This window comes from Aythya marila (genome assembly GCF_965140915.1).
Source record: "Aythya marila genome assembly, chromosome: 19".
In the NCBI taxonomy this organism is placed as follows: domain Eukaryota; kingdom Metazoa; phylum Chordata; class Aves; order Anseriformes; family Anatidae; genus Aythya; species Aythya marila.
In genome coordinates this window covers 755,125-778,114 of record NC_139060.1, presented here as the reverse complement: position 1 = coordinate 778,114, position 22,990 = coordinate 755,125, and the positions used below count along the sequence as shown (strand labels likewise).

Here is a 22,990-nt window from a genome sequence, read left to right as displayed (position 1 = left end):
ACTACTTCCCTGGGGAGCCTGTTCCAGTGTGCGACCACCCTGTCTGTGAAGAACCTCTTCCTGATGTCAAGCCTAAACTTCCCCTGCCTCAGCTTGGCACCATTCCTGTGGGTCCTATCACTGGTGTTTACAGAGAATAGGTCACCTGCCTCTCCACTCCCCCTCACGAGGAAGTTGTAGACTGTGATGAGGTCTCCCCTCAGCCTCCTCTTTTCCAGGCTGAACAGGCCCAGTGACCTCAGCCGCTCCTCATACGTCTTCCCCTCTAGGCCTTTCACATCTTCGTCACCCTCCTCTGGACACTCTCCAACAGTTTTACATCCTTTTTGTACTGTGGTGCCCAGAACTGCACACAGTACTCGAGGTGAGGCCACACCAGTGCAGAGTAAAGCGGGACAATCACCTCCCTCGACTGACTAGCAATGCCGTGCTTGATGCACCCCAGGATACGGTTGGCCCTCCTGGCTGCCAGGGCACACTGCTGGCTCATATTCAACTTGCTGTCAGCCACAACCCCCAGACCCTTCTCTGCAGGGCTGCTCTCCAGTGTCTCATCGCCCAGTCTGTATGTATAGCCGGTGTTGCCCCGTCCCAGGTGCAGGACCCGGCACTTGCTCTTGTTAAACTTTATGCAGTTGGTGATCGCCCAGCTCTCCAATCTGTCCAGGTCTCTCTGCAAGGCCTTTCCACCCTCAGCCGAGTCCACAACTCCTCCAAGTTTGGTGTCGTCAGCAAATTTGCTGAGAACACCTTCTAGTCCTACATCCAAATCATTTATAAAAACATTGAAGAGGACTGACCCTAAAATGGAGCCTTGAGGGACCCCACTAGTGACCATCCACCAGCCTGATGTGGTCCCATTTACCACAACCCTTTGAACCCTACCTGTCAGCTAATTGCTCACCCATCGTATGATGTCTTTGTTAAGTTGTATGCTGAAAATTTTGTCCAGTAGGATCCTATGGGAAACTGTGTCAAAAGCCTTGCTGAAGTCCAAAAAGGTCACATCAGCTGGTTTCCCTTGATCAACTAGATGGGTGATCTTATCATAAAAGGAAATCAAATTTGTTAGGCAGGACCTACCCCTCGTGAACCCATGTTGGCTGGGACCAGTGACTGCATTGTCCCCCAGGTGCGCCTCAGTAACTTCAAGAATCATCTTCTCCATGATTTTACCAGGCACTGACATGAGACTGACAGGCCTGTAATTGCTAGGGTCTTCTTTCTTGCCTTTCTTGAAAATCGGCACAATATTTGCCAGCTTCCAGTCTACTGAGACCTCTCCAGATTCCCAAGATCATTGAAAAATAATTGAGAGAGGTCCTGCAATGACATCAGCCAGCTCTTTAAGCACCCTGGGATGAATCCCATCCAGACCCATGGACTTGTATGGATCCAGGCAGAGCAGCAAATCCTGCACACGTTCAGTTGGGAGTTTGTCATTCCCACCGTCGTGGTCCTCCAGCTCAGGGCACCCTGGGTCCCAAAGCCCATCATCAGTGTTCAAGACAGAGATGAAGAAGACATTAAATGTCTCTGCCTTGCTTACGTCATTGTCTGTGAGGAGACCTTCCCCATCAAGTAGCAGACCTATGTTTTCTTTGGTCCTCCTTTTTCTGTTTACATATCTAAAAAAAACTTTTTTATTGTCTCCCACAGACACGGCCAGCTTCAGTTGTAGTTGGGCTTTGGCCGCATGAATTTTCTCCCTACAAACACAAACAGCATCCCTGTATTCCTTCCTCGTCACCTGACCGTCCTTCCAGCAGCCGTTTTTTTCGCCTAAGCTCCAGTAGAAGATCCCTGGTCAGCCAGGCTGGCCTTCTGCCCCATCTGTCTGACTTCTGATATTTTGGAATTGCCTGATCTTGTGCTTTTAGGAGTCAGTGCTTAAAGATTGACCAGCACTGATGGACGCCAATGCCTTCAAAAGCAGTTTCCCAGGGGACCTTGCTGACTAGTTCCCTGAGCAGCATGAAGTCTGCTTTCCTCATATCCAGGGCTGAAGTTTTGGTGGCAGTTTTCCTTCTGTCACCATAAATTCTAAATGCAACCACTTCATGGTCACTATGACCGAGACGGCCGCCAATTGCCACGTCTCCCACAAAACCCGCTCTGTTCTCCAGCAACAGATCTAGGAGGGCACCTTTCCTAGTAGGCTCCCTTAGCACCTGCAACCAAGAAGTTATCATCTAGGTACTTTACGAGCCTCCTGGACGTGCTCATGTCAGCCATGTGGTGATCCCAGTTGATGTCTGGCAAGTTGAAATTCCCCATAAGGACAAGGGGAGTTGATCTCGAGGCATCTGCAAAGAACAATTCATCGGCATTGTTGTCCTGGCGGGGTGGTCTGTAACAGACTCCCACTATGACATCCCCTTTATTTGTTCATCCCTTAATCCTTACCAAAGGCTCTCAACTTTGCCATCGCCAACTTGAAGTTCCACACAGTCCAGCCCATGCTTCAGGTACATCGCCACCCCGCCACCTCACCTACCCTGCCTGTCCCTCCTGAAGAGCCTGTAACCATCTATTGCAGCACAGCAGCCACAGGACTCATCTGTGGGACTGGGACAAGACTTCTAGCTCATCCATTTTATTCCTCATACTGCATGCATTTGTTTAGAAGCACTTCAAATACACCTCCCTCCACACAGCATCTTGTGGAGCCAACCAAAGGACCTCACTGGCACACACCTGATTCTAGGGCATCATCCCTTAGCTCATCACCGGCATGCCTGGTTTTATCCCCTTCCCCCTTCGACTCTAGTATAAAGCCCTGTCTATCAGCCCTGCCAACTTCTGAGCCAAAATCCTTACCCTTGTCTGAGAGAGGTGCATCCCATCTGGTACCAGCAGGCCTGGTGTCACGTAGACCTTCCCATGATTGAAGAACCCAAAGTTCTGCTGGTTGCACCAGTCCCAAAACCACCTGTTAATGTGATGAGTCTGCTTGTCAGCATTGATCTCCCCCTATCAGAAGGACAGAGGCAAACACAACATGTGCCCCTGATCCTTTAAGTAGTCGCCCCAAAGCCCTAAAGTCCCTTTTGATCGCTCTCGGACTTCTCATTGCCACCTCGTCATTACCAGACTGAAAGACCAGTAGCGGGTAGTAGTTGGTGGGCCATACCAGGCACTTGACTTTCTTAGCGAAGTCTCTCACCCAAGCCCTGGGGAGGCAACAGACTTCACTGTCATTTGGGTCTGGTCGGCATATCAGGCCCTCTGTCCCTCTCAGAAGGGAGTCCTCCTTCTTTCTTTCTTGACAGATGATGTAGCAATACTGGGGGTAGGTTGCCTTGCCTTAGGCACCCTCTCCAACTGGGACGGGCTTTTGTCTATATTGTTGTTTTGACTGTCATGATCTAGAGCTTTATACCTGTTATATAAGAGTAGATGGGAAGGTGAGGTGGGCAGGGACAGGGCTCACCTACGACCCCGAACAGGAACTTGCCTCCATTCCCCCCCGTGGCCTAGGTCCCTTCTTATTGCCTGGCGGGATGAGTGAACTTTTGTCTTCCGCATGGCAGGAGACACTTGTGCTGTGGCAGGCTCATGAGTCTGTCTCAGAGAGGGTAGAGCACACCTCCACCAGTCCATTTCCCTCTCTGACTCCCTGATGCTCCTGAACCTGCTCACCTCCTCCTGAAGCTCCGCTACCTGGCTGAGCAGCTCTTCTACCTGGGCACACCTCCCACAGGCATACCCCTCGCTGCTGCTGTCAGATACCTACAGGAGGCTCGGGCACACCCTGCAGCCCAAGACCTGAACGGTGGTGTGTTTCCCTGAGCCCTCCGTCTGAGTAGCCACATTGGTGACTGTGGCTGGAGAGGCCACAAGAGATGCGGAGGCCATATTTTTCTGCCTGGTAGATACCATGGCCAGGCTCTTCGCAATCAGGTTACAAGTACGGATGGGAAAGACCGCTGCGGAGGAGTGGCGAGGGGCCCTACCTGCTCGCCCTGCCTGTGTGAACTGAGATGGTCAGTGATGAAGGGACACTGCACTGGCTGCTCTGGATGAGCCCTTCCAGCCCAATCCCCACTGGTCTGGCCAACAAGCTGTGCCCAGAAAGTCCATGGCAGCCAGTTTCTGTAGCCCAGCAAGAGGCTGGTGTGAGGCTGGGAGGCAAGAGGGGAGCAAACAGGAGTTACGTGTAGGGGAAACTGCTGTTGGAGCTGTTCCTTTGTGAGCAGGAGATGGACAGAGTGCTCCTTCCTGGTGTGGTGAGGGCTGGCATTGCCCCAGTGTCTAGGAAGCCCTTGGGACACGTGCCTGCTGATGGGGACGAGCCCTTAGGAAGTGAAGTCCTTCCAGCACTGTCTCTCACTGCCCTGCTCTTGGCTGCAGTGGGGGTTTGGAAACTCTCCCGCAGCTTGACACCCCCTTCCCCAGTGGCTGTCAATCACAAGGGGCCATCAGGAGCCTCTTTGTCTCAGAGCACCTCACATTGGGGTGTACCCCAGTCCTGCCATGAGCAGGGAGGCTGTCATATGTGGGGTGGGGGTGGAGAACCAGCTTTCTGGCTTCACTAACTTTGTAAATAGAAGGAAGTAGGAGAGACGCGAAATCTCTGATTATCTTCCAAGGGGACTCCCATCCCCTCCAAGGCATGTCTCAACTTCCCAGCCAAGGCTGGAGCCATTCCAAGAGCAGCAATGTTTCTCGTCCTATTTTAAAGCACTTTGCTCCTCTCAGTACAAACCTTCTAAGGTAGCGATGCCCTGAGCCCTGGTGCAGAAGCAGACTGTAGCCAGAGCACTCAGCTGACTCACAGGATCCCATCTCTCTTCCTGCTACAGCGGAGACCTGTTCCAGGCAGAGCACTTGCAAAGGTGCTCCAGAGGAGCGACTTGATGCAGAACTACAGGTTTGGAGTTCTGCTTCTGGTTGTCTCTGGCATCTGTGAGCCAGGCATGTGGGCAGGACCCTCTGGCAGTGTTGCTGCTGCACAGCAGGTCTTCGTGGTGACCAGGGCACTCTTCCTCCAGCAAGGCACACTAATGCAGAGATGTTTCCCAGGTCACGTTCCTAGGGTTTTCCTCCTCCCACCTACATCTTTCCTCCAATTTTGTGGATATTTGTGGGTTTGCACCAAAGGCACTCTGTGCTGCACAGCTCAGCAGAGCCCTTCATGGCTTTGGGGAGTATCTGAAAGGAGAGACCTAAAAACTGTCATTATCAACTTTTGCTTGATTGCAAGAATCTCACCTGGTCCCTGGGGGCACACTAGGCCATCTGGAGTGGGTGCAGGCACCTGCCCAAATTACTCGTATAATTTCTGGTATGGACCCTGCAGTGCAGTGGGCAAAAGGCATGCAGGACTATGGCAGCACCCCCTTGGTGCTGCCAACCAGCACATTCTGAGCATTGTTCTCTGCAGCAGGACACCACCACCCACCCACTAGGTCCACAGTGGGGTTAACCTCTCCTGCTCCCCTGGCCAAACACAAACAGGATGGCCCATGGCCTTGCAACCAGGAAGGCTGTGAGTCAACAGCAGATCCCCCCTGCTGACAGAAAGCCCTGTTGGTTTCCCGTGGTGGTAAGGTAGGGACTTGAGAATCCGTGGGAGCAGGAATCGGGTTATGGAGTTGGTGGGTAGGAGGAAAGGATGCTGTTGAAGTAGATCAGGGAGTCCACAGGCAGTGGAGGAAAGACCAGTACTAGGAAGAGATTTTAACTTGGATAGAAAAGCAAACAAGTCTGAAAGTAAGGCTGAAGGCAACCTTGTCAAGGTTATTAAAGGAAATGGCAAAAGACGGGTTGCGCAACTATTGGAAACTTTCCAGCCATATAAATGGAAAGGGAAGCAGGAAAGAAAAAGTGAGGCTGGTATGCACTGAGGATGGGACAGAGATGAAAGATAATCTAAGTATAGTCTGGAAATAAAATGAACACTTTGCCCTGTTTTTTAGGTAGCAATGGAGATGTTGGCTGAGGGGGCAGATGCAGGATGACTCATGCAGTGTAAGGGGATGGGAAATGCCACAACTGAAAGGGAAGCAGCAGTCAAGGATTCTTGAGCATGCAAGCTGGTAGGACCAGTTAGCTTCTCCACTAGAAATCAGAAAGGACTGGCACAAAGCTGAAGTCATGGAAGAAGTTTTTGTAATAAATCTGTCAAACCACATGTGTTGGATGGTTTGGCTGGAGAACAGCAAATAGAGGTCTATTTATTGGGGTAGGGAGAATGTGTTCTTGGCACGTAGGCGGCTATTAGTCTGAATCTATTAGTATGCAAACCCTTAGAATAAACATTAAAATAGACAATAATTAAGAACATGGATAAGATGAGATATGGATTTTCTGAAAGTAAATGATGCCAGGGTAGATAAAAAACCTGATCTTCTTGACAAAGAAGACAGGATATATCCGAGTTGTCTAGTCTTCAGTAAAGGAGCAGGAAGGTGCTGGGCTGCAAGGACTGTGCTAGATGGATTTCTCAAAAGTCAGCCTTGGAAACGATGTAGTTTCATATTTTTCTTAATGGCCTTGGCACAAAACATAGAAATTGCTAATGAAATTTAGTAATTACCCGTAATTGGGAATCATTATCAAAACAAAGGAGCTGGGGAAAATTGTGCACAGTGAACTGGATGCCCTTCAGGATAAGCAAAAAATAGTGGAGTGATGTTCAGAGGGATGCATAGCTTGGGTTTCTGCTCCACATGAGGAGCTGACATTCACCTAGAATCTCACAAACCTAACGTTGTGAAAGGCCTCAGTGTGTTAGCAAGCCACTGAGTCACTGAAAAGGGGGCAGAGGAAGGCTGAAAGGGGACAGAGCGCTTAGCAAAGCTGCTGGAAGGGCAACGCTGTCACAGGGAGCCCTTTGAGTCCTCTGATCTCACAGGAGTGACACAGAAGAAGGTGTGCATGGAGGAGCGGGAGGTACTCTGGAGAAGATCAGACAGTAACGGTAGAAGCACTGCATGATTTTGTGTGATGCACAGTTAGATTTGGAGTCTGTCACAGACTGTAGAAACCAAATACAGAGATCGAAGAGGATCTCTGAACACAGAGAATAGAGAGATCCTGCTTTTGATGTGGGATGTTGTGACTTGTGCCGTCTGCATCCCCCAGTGTCCTGAACTTGTTTGGTCTTGAAGCCTGGGGAGGACTCACTCTTTCATGCCTGTTCTTATTGCTCTCTCACAGGATGTGATTTCATGGGATGACCTGACTAATTTTAACACGTCACTGCTGCCAAAAGGTGGTCCTGCTCCACCCAGCTCTCCATGGGGAGCTCTGCTGAGCTCGAGCAGCTGCTGAGGCTGCCAAATAGGCAGAAGAAGCCACTTCATTGCACTGCTGTGGCAGAAAGCAAACGTTGACACAAAAAAAATGGGGGGGGGGGGGGGGGGGACAGATGTGGGGGGGGTATTTCCACATTTGCAAGCCAAATGGCTCCCATGAGATCTGAGGCTGGGCCAGGACTAGCCCAAGGGTGTGAGCAGGCACTGAGAAGGGGGTGCAGGGCCAGGACCTCTGAGGGGTCCCCTCTCAGCTGCAGGCAGCTTAGACGCTCACAGCCCTGCCATGAACCTGGGCCCTGAGCTGCAGCGGCTGGTGGGCATGCAGAGCAGGCCACTGGCCCAGCAGGCCTGAGCTCTGCTTTGCGCAGCTCGGTGAGGTGGTTGTTCCATGCAGTAATAGTTCCTCCTGGTTCATGGCCCCGCAGATGAAGTCAGATGAGAGCCGTGGGGAAATCTGAAGGCAGGTCAGGGACATGATGATGCTGCCACACAAGAGAAGACCTAAAAGAGCCTGGCATGGTAAGCTTAGGTGTGGGGCTGGCTGAGAGAAGCTTCCACAACTCTTGCTGGGTGCAGTGTGCACATAGGAGGGAGGAGAGACCTAGAGCCAAGACACAAGGGTGGCACAGGAGCAAAGGTGTGACATGCCAGGAGTGAAACCATGCTAGAAATGAGAAGGAGGCTCTGAATCCCAAAAAAAACAGGTCACATGCTTGTAAACCTGTGGTTGCACCCTTGCATGTATTCCTTACATGCATGTAAACACCAGGGTTTTGTTGTCTGTGTCCTGCTCTACAATTATATTTCCCAGTTATCACAGAATCACAGAATCACAGAATTTCTAGGTTGGAAGAGACCTCAAGATCACCCAGTCCAACCTCTGACTTAACACTAACAGTCCCCACTAAACCATATCCCTAAGCTCTACATCTAAACGTCTTTTAAAGACCTCCAGGGATGGTGACTCCACCACTTCCCTGGGCAGCCCATTCCAATGCCTCACAACCCTTTCGGTAAAGAAGTTCTTCCTAACATCCAACCTAAAACTCTACTGCTGCAATTTTAGCCCGTTCCCCCTCGTCCTGTCACCAGGCATGTGGGAGAACAAACCAACCCCCACCTCGCTACAGCCCCCTTTAAGGTACCTGTAGAGAGCAATAAGGTCGCCTCTGAGCCCCCTTTTCTCTTCTGAACAACCCCAGGTGCAGCCTATCCAGATCCTCCTGCAGAGCCTTCCTACCCTTGGGCAGATCGACACACGCACCTAACTTGGTGTCATCTGCAAACTTACTGAGGGTGCACTCGATCCCCTCATCCAGATCATCAATGAAGATATTAAAGAGGACCGGCCCCAGCACCGAGCCCTGGGGAACGCCACTAGTAACCGGCCTCCAACTGGATTTGACTTCATTTACCATGCAGTTATGCTGCACTGCAGATAGTAATACTCCAACCCTAAAAAAATCCATCCTGGATTTTTGCTGTTTCCACCATTTGCCATAGATCTGTTGCTATTTGCACCATTTGCTGTAGAGTCCCTTCCAGATATTGGCACTGGCAGAGTGTGACAGAAAATGATGATTTGAGCACGGTCCTTTCTTTTTTCTAATAATCCCATGATACGGTATTTTGTGTTGCAACACAAAGGATCACCTGAGGCAGTAGCGTGGTGAGAAATAAGCCTATTAAAATGTTCAAGCTTACTTAACTCTCAGACAACATCAGAGGATAACTGGTAAGTTTTTAGCCAAGTCTGTGAGTCATGTTGTCCTGCACAATTGTCACAGCTCAGCTCATCTGTTCATCTGGAGCAGCTTTGATGCAATTACGGGGAGAGCCACTTTTAGCAAACTATGAGGCATCTTGCTCAGAGCAGTGAAAAACCTGCACACAGGTTATTGGTCAGCATTATCAAGTCACTGAATCCCAGCACCTGAAATTTAAAAATAAAAAATAAAATTAAAAAACTTTGAATAATAGAGATGGGATCATCTCAGTAAGGAAATGAAGCTTGTCTTGCTGATGATACTTTCATCTATGCAAAGCTTTAAAAAAAAAAAAAAAAAAAAAAAGATGATTATTTTATGTAAACAAAATGTGATATCAGCACCATTTGGGTCACCTCCTATCTCAGGTACTGGCAGAAAGCCTTCAGCCTTCCCTTGTCAAACACTGGGAAAATGGTCCATTCATCGCCAGCCACTGTCAAGTGTTTTTGCAATCTGTTCCTGTTTAAGCAGCATGGTATCAAGGGGATAATTGCTCTTTGGAATTGATCCCAGAAGAAAAATCATTCAGTTCATTCTTATCAGGTCCTTTCTTGCAGGACGAGATACCCACAAGACTTATCTCCCTCTTCAGTGCTGGCCTCTAATTACTATTTAAACAGCTCATTAGAAAACCTTCATTTAAGTGTTATAGTTGAATCTGGAAATAAATTACAGATCATGCTGTGGTAAAGCACTGCCCTCCTACAAGCAGGTGGGGGCAACACTTGCAGCCCCAGGGCTGCCCGAGCAGGGCACAACACTCAGCTCCTCGCAGTGCCACCAGCAGCAAGGGCTGGTGGAGGAGCTCACTGCAGCACATACTGGGCCTGGGGGACGTGGCTCGTCCTGGCACCCACCTGCCTGCCAACTGTCCTGGGCACATCATGGCATTGCTCCAGCTCTGCTGGAAGCCTACCAGGAACAGAGCTGCATGCTCAGCCCACCGCAATGCCCAGCACAGGATCTCCACAGCTGTGGAGCATTGCAAAGTTATGATTACAGCCTAGAGAAAATGAGAGACCATAGCAATCCCATTTTAAAGAAAAAAAATGCATACGTGGGAAATATTTTTACATGAATTGACTTGCTGGTGAAACATTCATGTGTGTGGGCCTAAGGTCTACTCTGTCTCTGCAGAGCATGGAAAGCGGGGTCAGTGTCAACACAGATTCCCCCCACAGACATGCTGCAGGTCTGGCCAGGCTGGCTCTTGCTTAGCTGGCACTAAAATAAGTTGGGGAAGGAATGGACATGAAGGCGCTTTACTTCCCTGTGTCCTGGCTCCCTGACAGTTTCAGCCCCAGAGGAGTCACTTTTTGGCATTAATCTTTTGCTGGGTTTTTCAGCAGGAAAACCACAAATGTTTAATAAAAATCATTGTGAAAAGCATGCCAGACAGCACCCAGTGAAGTGTGCATGTGTGCCCTTTGGGCTGGTGTGCATGCTTTGCAGAAGTGGGGCCTGTAAATATTTTCTTGACATTTAGGAAGTTTAGAGAAGTGCTTGTTACTTTGCTGCCAACTTGATGACCATAGCATGAAAAGCACAGATGTGCGTGGCTCCCTCCCGAGAGCAGCACTGTGGGGTGTTCTTCACCATGTAGCATGGCTTTGGGGTTTGGGGGAGTTGTACTGATCTAGAAAAGGGAGAAGCTGCATCTGGGGTGGGGTCTGGATACTTCTCCCTTCCTGCTGCTGTTGCCCTCTCTGCGATTTGGGGTGATGCAGGAATGTGACATCCAATTTGTTCTTCCCCAGCATTGGCTGTGGAGCTGCTCGCAGAGCTTTGGACATGGGCACCCTGTCTCTGGGTAGCAAGTATGGTTCGGGACACTTTCAGGTGCCCCTGGATGGCTTGGCTGTCTTTCAGTGAACCAGCAGAAAATGGAAAAAGCCCGTTTCCCATCTGTGAGTCAATCCAGCACCACATTGCCCAAAGAAAAGCTAGAGATGTCAGGGGTTACAGGCAACACAAGCCTTAAGATAGGCATTGACTCTTACAAGTCCCAGCATCTGAAAAGAATCCCTTTGCACTCAAGAACATTTTTTTTCTCTTCCACTTTGTGAATCTAAAACTGCACTTTTGTGTAGTTACTGAAAACTCTGAAATGCATAACACCTTTCTGTACCCCAAACCCAGTAATGTGGTTGTAACCTGCTGTGCCTTCAGGGAGACCGTGGTGGAAACTGCTTAAGCTGCTGTAGCTGGCTCCATGCTAATCACTGTGTGGTTATGCCGCTATACTGCTGAGCTTCCTAAATCAGGGGGTAAAGCAGCAACCAGATGTAAACTCGTATGTACAAACATCTCCAAAGTCTCATTTCAGTAGTGCAGGATCATTTGTCTGGGTGTCACTCTGCTCTATATTCACTGCACTTTTGTGCCTGAGCAGTAAGCAGAAACAGAGCTGCAGGAGTTGTAGGGAAGAAGAGCACACAGCCTGGAGAGGAGCAAATTGGAGACATTTTCAAGATAAGACAGTGCTTGTGGGACTGCAGGATTTTTTTTTCGTTGTGGATTATAACTGCTTCAAAGTATTAATTTTGTCTTCTGACATCACATAGTGACTATCATACCTTTGAGTACCACCACCATGTATCTTGCTGCAGAGTCGAGGGAAGGTAGGCAGGTCTGAAAGTATCACGTTAAATCCTCTTATCAGCTTGGTGAGGGATTTATGTGTTTAGCAATTTCTGGTACAGCTTTAATGGAGTGGTTCTGTGTTGTGGGGTCCTTTGAGGCTGCGAGTGAAAAACTGGATGTGAAGCAATACTGAAGCATTGTCAGAACTGATTGTCACTCATCTGGCTTTGCTGGGCAAGAGGGTAGCAGGTTCCTAAAAGGGCACTTGGGAGTTGCTGTCTCAGGTTTGGTACATGTGGTTCAGCTGGCCTTTGTTAGCCCTGCCTCTGGCAAAGCTGCATTGCCTACAGCAGCTGCGCCAAGCAACGTGTGCAGGGCCTGGCCCTACCTCCCGTTATTGGGGCCTGGGACAATTAAATGACGGCTTAGGTGCATCCCCTCTTTGTCATCTGACTGTGGTGTAGGCATGCCCTCTACTTTTCCAGGTGTTTCCCTTTCAGGCATATCCCAACAAGTATATTAATGATGGAAGCTCTTGTGGACCCAGCAGTTTTGTGAAACTCTCAGGTCTCTATACTTTGATTCTCAGTATTAATGTTTTCTTTCTCTTTTAACCAGAAGAATGGGGACAGCGGAGTCCTCCCCATCACACGGAGCTGTAAAGCATCGCATGTAGGCAGCTGTTGGCTTTTTCTCTTTTCCCACTTCTGCCTGCTTGTTCCTTGTACATATACCTTACAGTTTCTTTTTCTCTCACTCTGTTTCAATGCCTCATAAATTTGGCCATTGTCACTGCTGCAGCTTTCTGTACTTGGTTGGCACTTTTGGTATCTGATTAGGGCAATAACCATGACATAGCACTGGTTGTGTGTTGAACAGAGCAGTAGGCAGTTGCGGAAGCTAACAATGACAAATGATTAATGCATGAGTTGAGTGAAGGGCCTGCATTTGATGGAGACCCCAGCTGGGGGGGATGGGGAGGGAACCTGGCTGGCATGGGGAGGTGGGATGCAGTTCTCATCTGGTGGGTGACCAAAGAGCCAAGTGCGACTGACCCAAATTGCCAGTGGTTTGAACTCCTGTAGCTCTCTGAATTCAGGAAAAGTTCCCCATGCATGGCATGTGTCTGTCCAAGTAGCTTTTGAGGGAAGGACCTTTTGGTCCCACACCAGTCCCCGTGGCCTGGTACTATGGTTTGCAGTCCTGTGGCACTGAGGAAGCAGTGTGGGAAGGGCAGGGCAGGAGGGCAGCATGTTCCTAAAAGGGCACAGGCTGCACTGCTCAGTGTAGCTGGAAATCACCTCCGGTCTTTTCAGGGGTGCAGACTAGGCACGCTCGTTCATGACTAAAGCTGTTCACTACACTGCAGAAAAAATAGCTGGGGTTTTCATGAGGTGCTGCCTTTCTCAAGAGGTTGTCAAGGAGCTCCTCTGATGCAGCTGGCCATGCACCCCATCAGGTCTTCAGAAGGATCCAGGAGACACGACTCTGGAGTGACGGGTCAGAGCCTGTCAGAAGCCAGCACACTTAAAGTTGAGGTGCCAGAAGCGGTGGCTCTGCATGGCAGGAGGTAGCTGGGTGAGAGCAGAAACCATGCTGCAGTGCCCACAGCGCAAGCCCCACACTGGAACCCTGTGCATCAGCACTCTCAGGGCGACAGTCCCTGTGGCGGGGACTGTCCCTGAAAGCCTGCACCGAGGGCCAGGTCACTGTGAGGCCATCCAAACCCTGCCTCTGAAACACGCTTAGTGTCTGAAACTGGCTTCCGACACCACCTCTGGTTCTTGCTTCATAAAAACGTATTTTGTCCAGAACTGTAGTCCCCAGCTTCATTCACCAAGCCAAGAAACAAAATTCTTTCAAATGTTGTATTTCATCAAAATGCTTTAATGAAAACTAGTTTTTAAAATCAAAACATTTTGAACAGAAATTATAATTTCTCCATTGTCAAAGTATCAAACCATAATTTCTCCAATATCCAAGTATCAAGCAGTGTAGTGCTACAGGATCAAGATGAAGCTGCAGCAAGCACCATGATTTCCTCAGTTGTGCTTGCTTTGCTGTTGCTTTCCGGGTACATCTCTTCCCAGGCCTTTTCCTGCATTCGTATATATTCTATTCTATGTATATATTCTGTTTGCTCTGTTAACAAATCATGAGGAAGCAGTAGGAGCTCAGACCCACAGCTCTTTCTCTTCCATTGAACTTTTCTCTGTTATTCTTGGGGAAGCTGAGCAGGGGTCAAGCCCAGCTAGGGAAATGAGGTCTGGGGCTATGGAAAACTCGGACCCCAGCGCCACCTCCTATTATATAGATATAAATGGAATGGAAAATTATTTCGAATAAAAGTGCACTGCCCTCTGAGAAATGTTCTCACAGAACCGCCTCTGAGAGTGTCTTAACTCTTTATCAGAGCACGGGGCTGTGCCGGGGGGAGGACTTCCCTGACGCAGTGCAGCCAGCACAGGCTGAGTGCAAGGGACGTGCCTGCAGCCAGCACCCAGCGGAGCGGCCGAGTGGCCATGCTGCTTTCCAGGCACAGCAGGAGGGCGATTCTCTTCTCCTTCCTCTTCCCTCTTGCAGGTGGTGAAGCTGCATCAGCATCACCTGCTGACCCAACCAGCACTGCACCGGGTTTGGGCTTCTCCTCCTCCAAGGGCTGCGGAAGCAGTGCATACACAACCTGAGCGCACGCAGCACCACCCAAATTTTTGAGACCACCACAGTCAGCAGCATGGTGCTAGACTCACACAGCAAGGCAGCAGCAGGGACATGCACCAGCCGTTCTCTCTCTGTCCCCACTTCAACAGCAGTCCATTTGCATCTCTCTGCATGGGAGAGCAAAGCGCTCATCCTCTTGGGCAGAAATAGAAGCAGAGGAGATCCCGTCCTGCAGTGCCTGGCCCAGCCGCATGCTGCAGATAGGAGGCAAACAGGCGAGGGGAGTGGCATGAGTGGTGGCTGAGTGACAGAGTGCAAAGAACAGGGGGAAGCAGGGGAAGGAGCAAAGCCATTGTGACACTGCAGCTCCTGGTCACGAGCCTGGCCTCCTTTGTCACTTGTCACTGGCAGCCCCACCACCTCCCTCTCCACTAGCAGCAAGGCAGCTAAGTGCCAGTAAGCAGGAGGAAAGGCTGCGCTGGGCGCTCACATGCTGCTGGGAGAGCTCCTGGAAGAGAGGAGATGGCAGAGCTGGTCGGCATCTGCAGCCAGCCCTGGTGGCTTTCTTCAGCCCAGCAGCAGAGCTGGAAGCGGCAGCGAGCCTCCCACCTGCGGGGCTGGAAAGCAGGGCACAGGTTCGCAGCGGGTCGCTCCAAACAATTCACTACTCCACTCAGTTTTCCTCCCCATCTACACAGCCAGGCTCCAATTCTCCTGCTGCATCCCAGCACCTCCTAAAAGTCAGAGCTTTCTTTTCCCCCTTCTCATTTCAGTGTTGAAACACAGCTGCATTGTTTTCTGGTCATAACTGCACCACCTGCACAGGCAGAGAGTCCTGTAATTACAGGCTGGGTTGCAGGATGTGAGTTGGAACAAAAGTCAACAAGCTTGTATGAACACGTGCACAGTAAGGCAACTGGGCAGAAATTTTATTTGCTTTTTAAGGAAAAATTTTGAAACAGCCATTTAAGGACTTCCTCAAAGGCAGAAAGCAAAAATCTAATAGGCCATTTTTGCAAGGCCTTGTGGCAAAATACCAAATCCTAATTCAGTAGTCGAAAAGAAACTGGCTTGGTTCATTAAAAATAATTAAAAAAAAAATAGTAAGTACCCAAATATAACACTGTGACAAAAACCAGACACTGGAGACTGGTCAAGAGTGAGTCCCATGTCCATTTTCCTGTGCATCTAAGTGACCTGCTGGATAAGGGAAGGAAACACATGACACATTCCTGAGCTTACAAACACACTTATGCAGATTCCTGCGCTGTAGTTGAAATGTGCTGTGCCAGGTTTTTGGATGAACGGACAGCAAAGCTTCCCATGGAGGCATTTAAGGACAATACTCTTCAGCCTCTCTTCATCAGGTGACATGTCTTAGGTGTGCCCTGTGCTTTGGAGACCTGCAGGTTGTCTTCCACTTCTTGTGTCTCCTGTGCCCTCTGATGACAGAGTTAGGAATGCACCTGCTAAGGGTTACGTATCATTCACATTTTGAGAAGAGAAGTCATGGAAGAAACAGCCAAAATGCACTAAAAGCCTTCCAGTCTCTAATTCCTCTAAAAGACAGAAATGACAGGGCTCCGGGTTTTGGCTACAGCTGCTTTATTTGTGTATGTCTTATTTCAGTTCTGAAGAGGACAGATGTCAGGCATGAGCTGGTCTGCAGGTTCGGGGTGCTGTTCAGCTTAAAGTAATGAAGAGAGACTTCCTGAGCTCCCTACAGTAGAAAGACAGAGAGAGTGTTATGTCCTGCATCTGTATGTTTCTGTGTTTACATACTGCTGTAATTGTTATTAAATTTCACCAAGTACTTATGAGTTTTAATGAACTGATGTACTGAAAATGCTAATACTAATGTTAAAAAAATAAAAATTATCTAGTCAATAGAGTGCCTGTAACAGTTCCCTACACAGCCTCTTTCTCCTCCATGCAGTATGGAACTTTTCAGACAATAAAATGCAGAGGGTAAAATGGCAAGTTTCAGATGAGTTATTTAAGTCAAGGAAGGATCTTTAGAAAACAGAGCTGCAGCCTTAGTAAAGCCAGCAAGATGTATGCAAGTGGGGCAAGCAAAATATAAGGTAGGATTTTATAAGCCACAAAGAGCTCGTGGTCAGTGCTGCTGACACTTGAGCAGAGAGACTGAAAAACCATCACCAAGCAGAATGTAGGGGAAGAATAGGAAGATAAGGATGTTTTAATAAAACAAAATGGTTTCTCAGCACTCTCCTAACCCACGAAGGACATGGCAAAGATACAATTCATTCAGACAAGAATTACATAGGAGTCACTTCTGGGTTTATACATTTTACCTACTAAAGTAATGATTTGAGTGTAGAGCATTTGCAGTAGCTTCATGGGGGATACTGCCCGCTAATTCGACCTCACAATTTTAGCTGTCCTTGGGAGTGTACAAGAGAGGGCTGGGATCTGCCTCCTTGTGCAGTCCTGCTGACCAGCTCCCAGCACGGGCGGGCAGGAGGCTCGCACCATCACTCCAGTGAGATGTGGTGAGGAGCAGATGACGTGTCCCTGCCGTGACCAGAGCCGATGAATGAGGCCGGCCCCGGGCCATGGGTGACTTCTGTCACTGGTGCCCGTGGGGCTGCTCTTCCTCTCCCGCACCCAGCAGTGCCCAGTGTGCTGTCGGAGGTGGAAGGGAAGTGGTGGACGCCTGGGAATGGTTTTGCTGATAGGGGATTAGTCATTGTGGATTTTGGAGCAGGGCAAGCTGAGAATAGACAGGAGACTTTTCATTTGTGCACGGAGGAGGTTGCATGGCCCGCGATAACAGCTGCCCAGCTGCTGCTCTGCTCTTGGGGCAGGTTTCACTGTTGGCTACGGTCATCTTAGGGGCAAGATACTGTATTTTCCAGCCTTGTGCTGCCCACCAAGGCCCTGCTGTGGTTCTGATTGGATTTTGCTCCTTGCCAGTCCACCAGCAGTGGGGTGCAGTGAGTGTCCCAGGCTGCAGTTTTCTCCAGGGAAAGCTCAGCAGCATGTAACCTGCTCTTTGCTGGCCCTGACACAGACAGGCGGAGATCAGAAAGCTCTGTCTTACATGGGAATACCAGACACAAGCCCTGCCTGGCACACTTCCTGCAGGCTCCTAGCCCATGTCACTCAAGGAAAGTAACACCACAGTGAAAATAAATGATGTTACCAGTGTGGTTATGATGAGGTTTTAACTGTCTGCTGTTGTGGGTGGCCTTGTATGCTCTGACATAGCACCCACCCTAGAGCCTGTGTGGCTGCTCCAGGGATGCTCCATCACAGAAGCCAAGGACCATCAGGACAGTGGTGTGGTGTCACCTCCCCTCAATTGCTGCCTAAGGGACCACTCAGGGCCACCTGCCTGCCATGCCTTCAAAGGCTGACCTTGGGCATTACAGTAAAAAGCTTAAGTCAGGTGGAAGCAGGGCAGCCTCATGGTGAGGCTGGGCAGCAGGAGGCCAGGTTGCAGGTGGCCATCCCAGATTGGCATTTGGGTGATCCAAACAAGCAAATTCTCCAGACCCTCATTTCCCCACCGCATGCTTTTCCTTCTGCACAGATCACAGGTCACAGAATGTTAGGGATTGAAAGGGACTTTGAAAGATCATCTTAGTCCAATCCCCCAGATGCCTTCAGAGAGCCTCCAAAGGGGTGACTGGCACCCATGACCCCACAGTGGGACCCTCACCGAGGTTCATCTGTGGCCATCAGCACATGTCTCGGCTCAATGAGCCAGGTCCCCAGCACACAGGCTGTGTGCCACCACCAGCAGAACAGCACCCTGCTCTTCTCCCACGTGTCCTTGATGTGTGGCAGTTGGATGGACAGGCTCACAAGCACTGCTGGGAGAGCTTTTTTTCCCAGGCAGATTACGTAGCCTTTTTAGTTTCATCCCCCCCCCAACACACCCCCCTTCCTCTGTTATTTTGGTGCCTTTCCCCAAGGGAAACAAAGTTTGCTCAAATGCTGTTCCCACCAGAAAGGCAAAAGCTCCCCCCCCTTTTTCCTTCCTCTTTTGGGTTCATGGTAATGTGTCCCATGACAAAACAAGCACAAATCTGTGCACAAAGTGCTTTGCCTTTCTCCTTAAAGGGAGAGTCTTTCTCCAGGGCTGGCGCCTGGGGCCAAGCTGCCATCATCCAGAGGTGCCTCTCTGATGGAAGGAAGGTCAACGCTGACTCTTTGTGTATGCAGTGAAAGCAGCCTGTGCTAAGACATGGGGAGCCGTGCTGGTGGGTTGAAGTAGGTCTTGTAGATGGGTAATATGGAGTGGAGGTCATTGGTGTAGCCAAAAGAGCTGGGCTGGAGGTCTCATGGCTTTGCTTCAGCCAGCCATGGTGGAGAAGTCTCCATGAGAATGGGTCATTTATGCTCCTCTGCAGCCTACAGGGAGAAAAGACCCCTCCTGGGACCCTAAAGCAAACATCCAAAGTGGAGCAGCGTTGGCACTCAGAATGCTCCTTTCTCTCTAGTGCATGTGGGAGTGATGAGTGAGGAGAGGTGCTCATCCCCCCACTGGAAAGGAAGATGTTATGGGTCCATATGTAGGCAAAGACCACCTCAGTCCAAACAGCCAGACAGGTTTGGTCACAAGAAGCATCTGTGGAGGTGGCAGTGGGAACAGCCTGCAGCAGGAGCCTGGCCTGGCAGGGGAACCCCTCACACACCAACCACACACAAGCACATCCCTAGTGCCCTAGACCTGGGCTGCAGCAGCCAGAGCTCCTGCTGTCCAAGGTGGAGCTCAAACAGCAATTTTACCTGAAGCCAAGATCCTTGCAACGTGTCAGGGATCTTTCCAGCACAGACTTTCACCCAGTACAGCCTTCAACATCCATCGTTCTTAGCAGTGGTTTGTTTGGCTCTGTTATAAATGCTTTACTGGGAGAGGCTGATGCTGGTCCCCAGCTGAGTGCCCTGATGTGTCTCGGCACTGGCTGAGGCTGCCTCTCTGTCTCTATTCCCACAGTCAGTGAGAGCTTTGGTGTGTCCCGACTGCAGCAGCATTGGTAGCAGTACTTGTGTGTGAATATGGGTCTTGTCCCACTAATCTGCCAAGGCAGTTTTGTTGTTGGGTACATAAGACCTTCTTCCCAGAAATCACTAGTCACCACTCACCTGCCTGCCATGTCAGAGAACATTTAAGTTACCTTTGATGTATGTGGCCACTATATCCACCTGTCCTACTGGGAGCAAAGTGTCTCTGCTCCGTGCAAAGTGCCCACCATCTGGGACCCTGCACGCCAAGCACCGTCACCAACACGTGCTCTGGGAGGACAACGACCTGCAGTTTTGCACAGACTGCTGCCCAGTGCTGATCTGCCAAATGCTACTCATGTATTAGAAAACTAAGTGCAGATCTAGCAGAGATCAAGCCAGAAATGGGGGCCAAGCTGAGATGTGTGTAAGGCCAAGTGCAAAAAACCTGCTGGCATCATGCTTGTTCAGCATTTAGCACCGAAACACGGGCACAACTGAGGGTCTCCACAGAAGTAAACAAAACAGTGTGACTAATGTTTTTCCTTGTAAATGGTTTTTTCAAGATTCCCTCTGCCCTTAGTTTTCTTTTAACAGCATTTAACAAATGTGATTTTAATACATCCCCTAAACAGAGAGGCTATAAATGTTTGTTTCCCGTACCAGCAATAAATGAATGGTGGGAGCCTGAGGAAAGAGAGGTGTTTCCTATTTTTGCAACTCAGTAATTTTTCATAATGAAACCTTGGCAGCTCACACTTGGAACCTGCTCCTGGGATAAGGTATTTGAAAAGGAAGAAAAAAAAAAAGAAAAATAAGAGAAAGAAAGCGTAAAGGCTAGCTTGTGATGAGAAAGACAAAGTGAAAATTTAATTTATATTTGCAGTTTGTTGGTTTTTTGTTTGTTTGTTTTTTAAAAAAAGTTTCAAAGATGTTAAGATCAGACTGTTTGTTTGTTTCAAATTTTTGCAAGAAATACAAAACTTGGAAAAAGTAGGAAAGCTTATTCAGAGCATTCACACATGGAGGCTAGGTGGGCTCTCGATGGCCTGGGCGCAGGGTAGGGACTGTCCTCTGCAGCACCTCTGCAAGTGGCAGTGCCTGGGGAAGGGTCATAGCCTCTGGCAGCCTTCCCCTTTGGGTGTGAGGACCCGTGCTGTTTCCCTCCACACAGCGTGAACGTAGTCATGCTGCCAAGCCCAGGTGAAGACATCCCCTCACTCAGTGAGAGCCAGCCTGTGCTCAGAGCCAGCCATCCGCTTTCTATCAATACCAGTGGACCTTTTGGCTGGAGAACCACCCAGCCAAAAATGTTCACCTACTACCAGTCTGTGGAGGAGCCAAGTAGAGATGTGGTCCCGGTCTCGTGCTTACTGTTAGATACTCGGCTTCTGTTCCATAATGCTTCGAAGATGATGTCTCTGCCTTGAGAGGTACCTTCCTAGCTGATGCACAAAGATTAATAACTTCCAGGTCCCAAAGGTGTGGATGTGGGAGTGAGAATGATGGAGTGGAGAGAATACAGCTCTCCTGGCATAGGATCTGCAACAGTGGCTCATCCATCAGGAATGCTGTGATGGAGGGGACGTTCCAAGTGTAGTCAGCATGGGAAAATATTTTATCAAAGAAACTTGGAATAAAATAAAATTAAAATCTAAACATGAACACTTGACACAGTGCCACATGAGGGCTATTTTTAATTTCCTTCCTGATCGTTCCACTTGTTTTCATCATCGTCAACTCTTTCAATGGTGGAATTAGTCACCATGTATGAGATGAAGTAAACAGAGAGCCCGTAGTTTCCAAGTAAGCATCATCTTATCTCTCCTTGGGGAAATGAGAGCCGTGCCCATCAACTTGCCACCAGCCAGGGGTGTCCTGGTGACACCTGGGACTGTGTGCTCAGCTGGGGACAGCACCATAGGGTTTATTTGGGACAGTGGCACCCAGGGGAAAGCTGGGGATGCTGGTGGGGCTGGCTGTGTCAAACCATGCTCCTATCTTTCTTGGAGGAAGGTGCCTTCTGTGTAGTCACCAGCTTAAATATAATCAGGAGGGGGGGTTAGAAAGAGGGAAAGAAGGCTTATGCTCTGTGCTCACTGCTCAATATTTTTATTCTGATTAGGTTTAGCTACACACTTAATAAGCTGGAGAAGCTCTTGCTGAGAGCTTTGCCCAACACAAGTACAGGCTTGATGTCCTCCTGGGGGCAGGTGTGGAGAGGAAGAAAAGCTGAGCACCAAGTTTCAGCACAGGCAAACGCAAAACCAGATTTTCCCTGAGCACCAGGTCCCAAATTCACAAGCTGTCCTGCTGGGGAGCTGGAGGAGGACCCAGTGCCATCACACAGCCAGGAGCCACAGAGGTCAGTGCCTGTGGCACAGCAGTGTCCTAGAACCATCTGCACCATATCCTTTGAAAATGCTAGTTGCACTGTGTGTTTTCTTTCTGACTCTTCAGTTTCTCAATATACTTAACAAAAAGCAATACTAATTTCTTGAATTTCTAGTTGCGTAGCTATGTCTATGCTCACTGAATTCCTGGGGTGGGGGAGGAGGGAGATGTTATTTGGGTGATGCCATAGCTGGAAAATACTTGGCAATCTAAGTGGAGAAGTCACCCTGTTCACTGGTACACAGAGGAAGATCCTTGTGATTATCTCTGTAACGATGCTGATCAATTACAGAGGACTTTCCATTTTGCAGAATGCAGCCCAGACTTCAGTTAATCTTGCTATTAATCCTTTGGACTGATCTCCTGGAGTTAATGGGAGTTATTTGAAAGCCTAAGGAGGAGTATGCACACTAACGGCTTTGGAGCTGGATTGGAGTAATACCTGTTCATTAGAGTGGCACTCTATTTCTTGGGAATCTGTTTCTAGGCAAAGTCTGATGTGTTTAAAATTTCACTTCTTAACCACTATATCTGTTCTGTATTTTTCTGGCACTTTATCAACTGATAATGATCCATTTAATTGCAATACTAAATTAAACACCAAAATATCCAGTTGGGACATTTATTCCAGTGCTGGTATTGCTTGTGATTTCAATTTCACACTAAATTAGTGTCCAAGAAGAGTTAACATCGCCTGATAAAATGGCACGGATCCCCTCAAGTGTCTTTATGTTTGGATTTATGTTTTTAATGAGAGATTTGCTCTGGGTTTTGGCTGACTTGATGGACTATAAAGACGAGCTGGAGGCGACGGTGGATTTGGGTTGTGCTGGGAAATGTGATGCCCATTTCTGGACAGAGACAGTGGCTGCCCCAGTAGTGCAAGCTGCTGGTCCCACCAGGTCTAGCAAGACCCATGTGTTACAGAGTTCCATGAAGAACAGCTTGGTTGGCACTGGATTATTTAAAAATAAAAACTAATGCAGAAAACCAAGATTAATTGTTTTTACAGAAGCCTGGAGTTTCCCGTGGTGGGATGTTACATTTGGGGACTGTTTGAACTGACATCCATTTTTTCCCTAAGGTGAGGATCATTCCTCACCAGCACTGTTGGGGTGACAACATCAGACATTTCCTAAAGAGTCCTTGATTGTGTGTTGGTCTCTCTGACATGGCCATGTGGTGACTTTCTGGGTGCTGCTGTTGGCAGCTGGCAGAGGGATGGCCCTGGTGTAGTCCACGGGTGCAGCAGAGCACATCCGTATATCCCCACCTCCCAGCCCGTTCAGGGCCAGCCTGCAGTGCAGCAGGCTCCTTCTTGGGATGGCATATCTCTGGCCAAATCCT

General features: G+C 49.1%; 1 protein-coding gene across 12 annotated transcripts in view; it reads left to right on the top strand.

Moving 5' to 3' along the window:
* The window catches only part of EXD3 (exonuclease 3'-5' domain containing 3), a 307,765-nt gene that overhangs the window by 220,834 nt on the left and 63,941 nt on the right, over window positions 1–22,990 (top strand). Inside the window, exon 21 of one of the 12 annotated variants that reach the window (XM_082775658.1) lies at window positions 15,905–16,031. The exons of the other annotated variants lie outside the window; for them this stretch is intronic. Coding sequence (XP_082631784.1) covers window positions 15,905–15,910 — 6 coding nt within the window. The 3' untranslated portion in view covers window positions 15,911–16,031. Of the gene's footprint in view, window positions 1–15,904; window positions 16,032–22,990 lie in introns of those variants that run through there. 12 annotated transcript variants of the gene reach the window in all.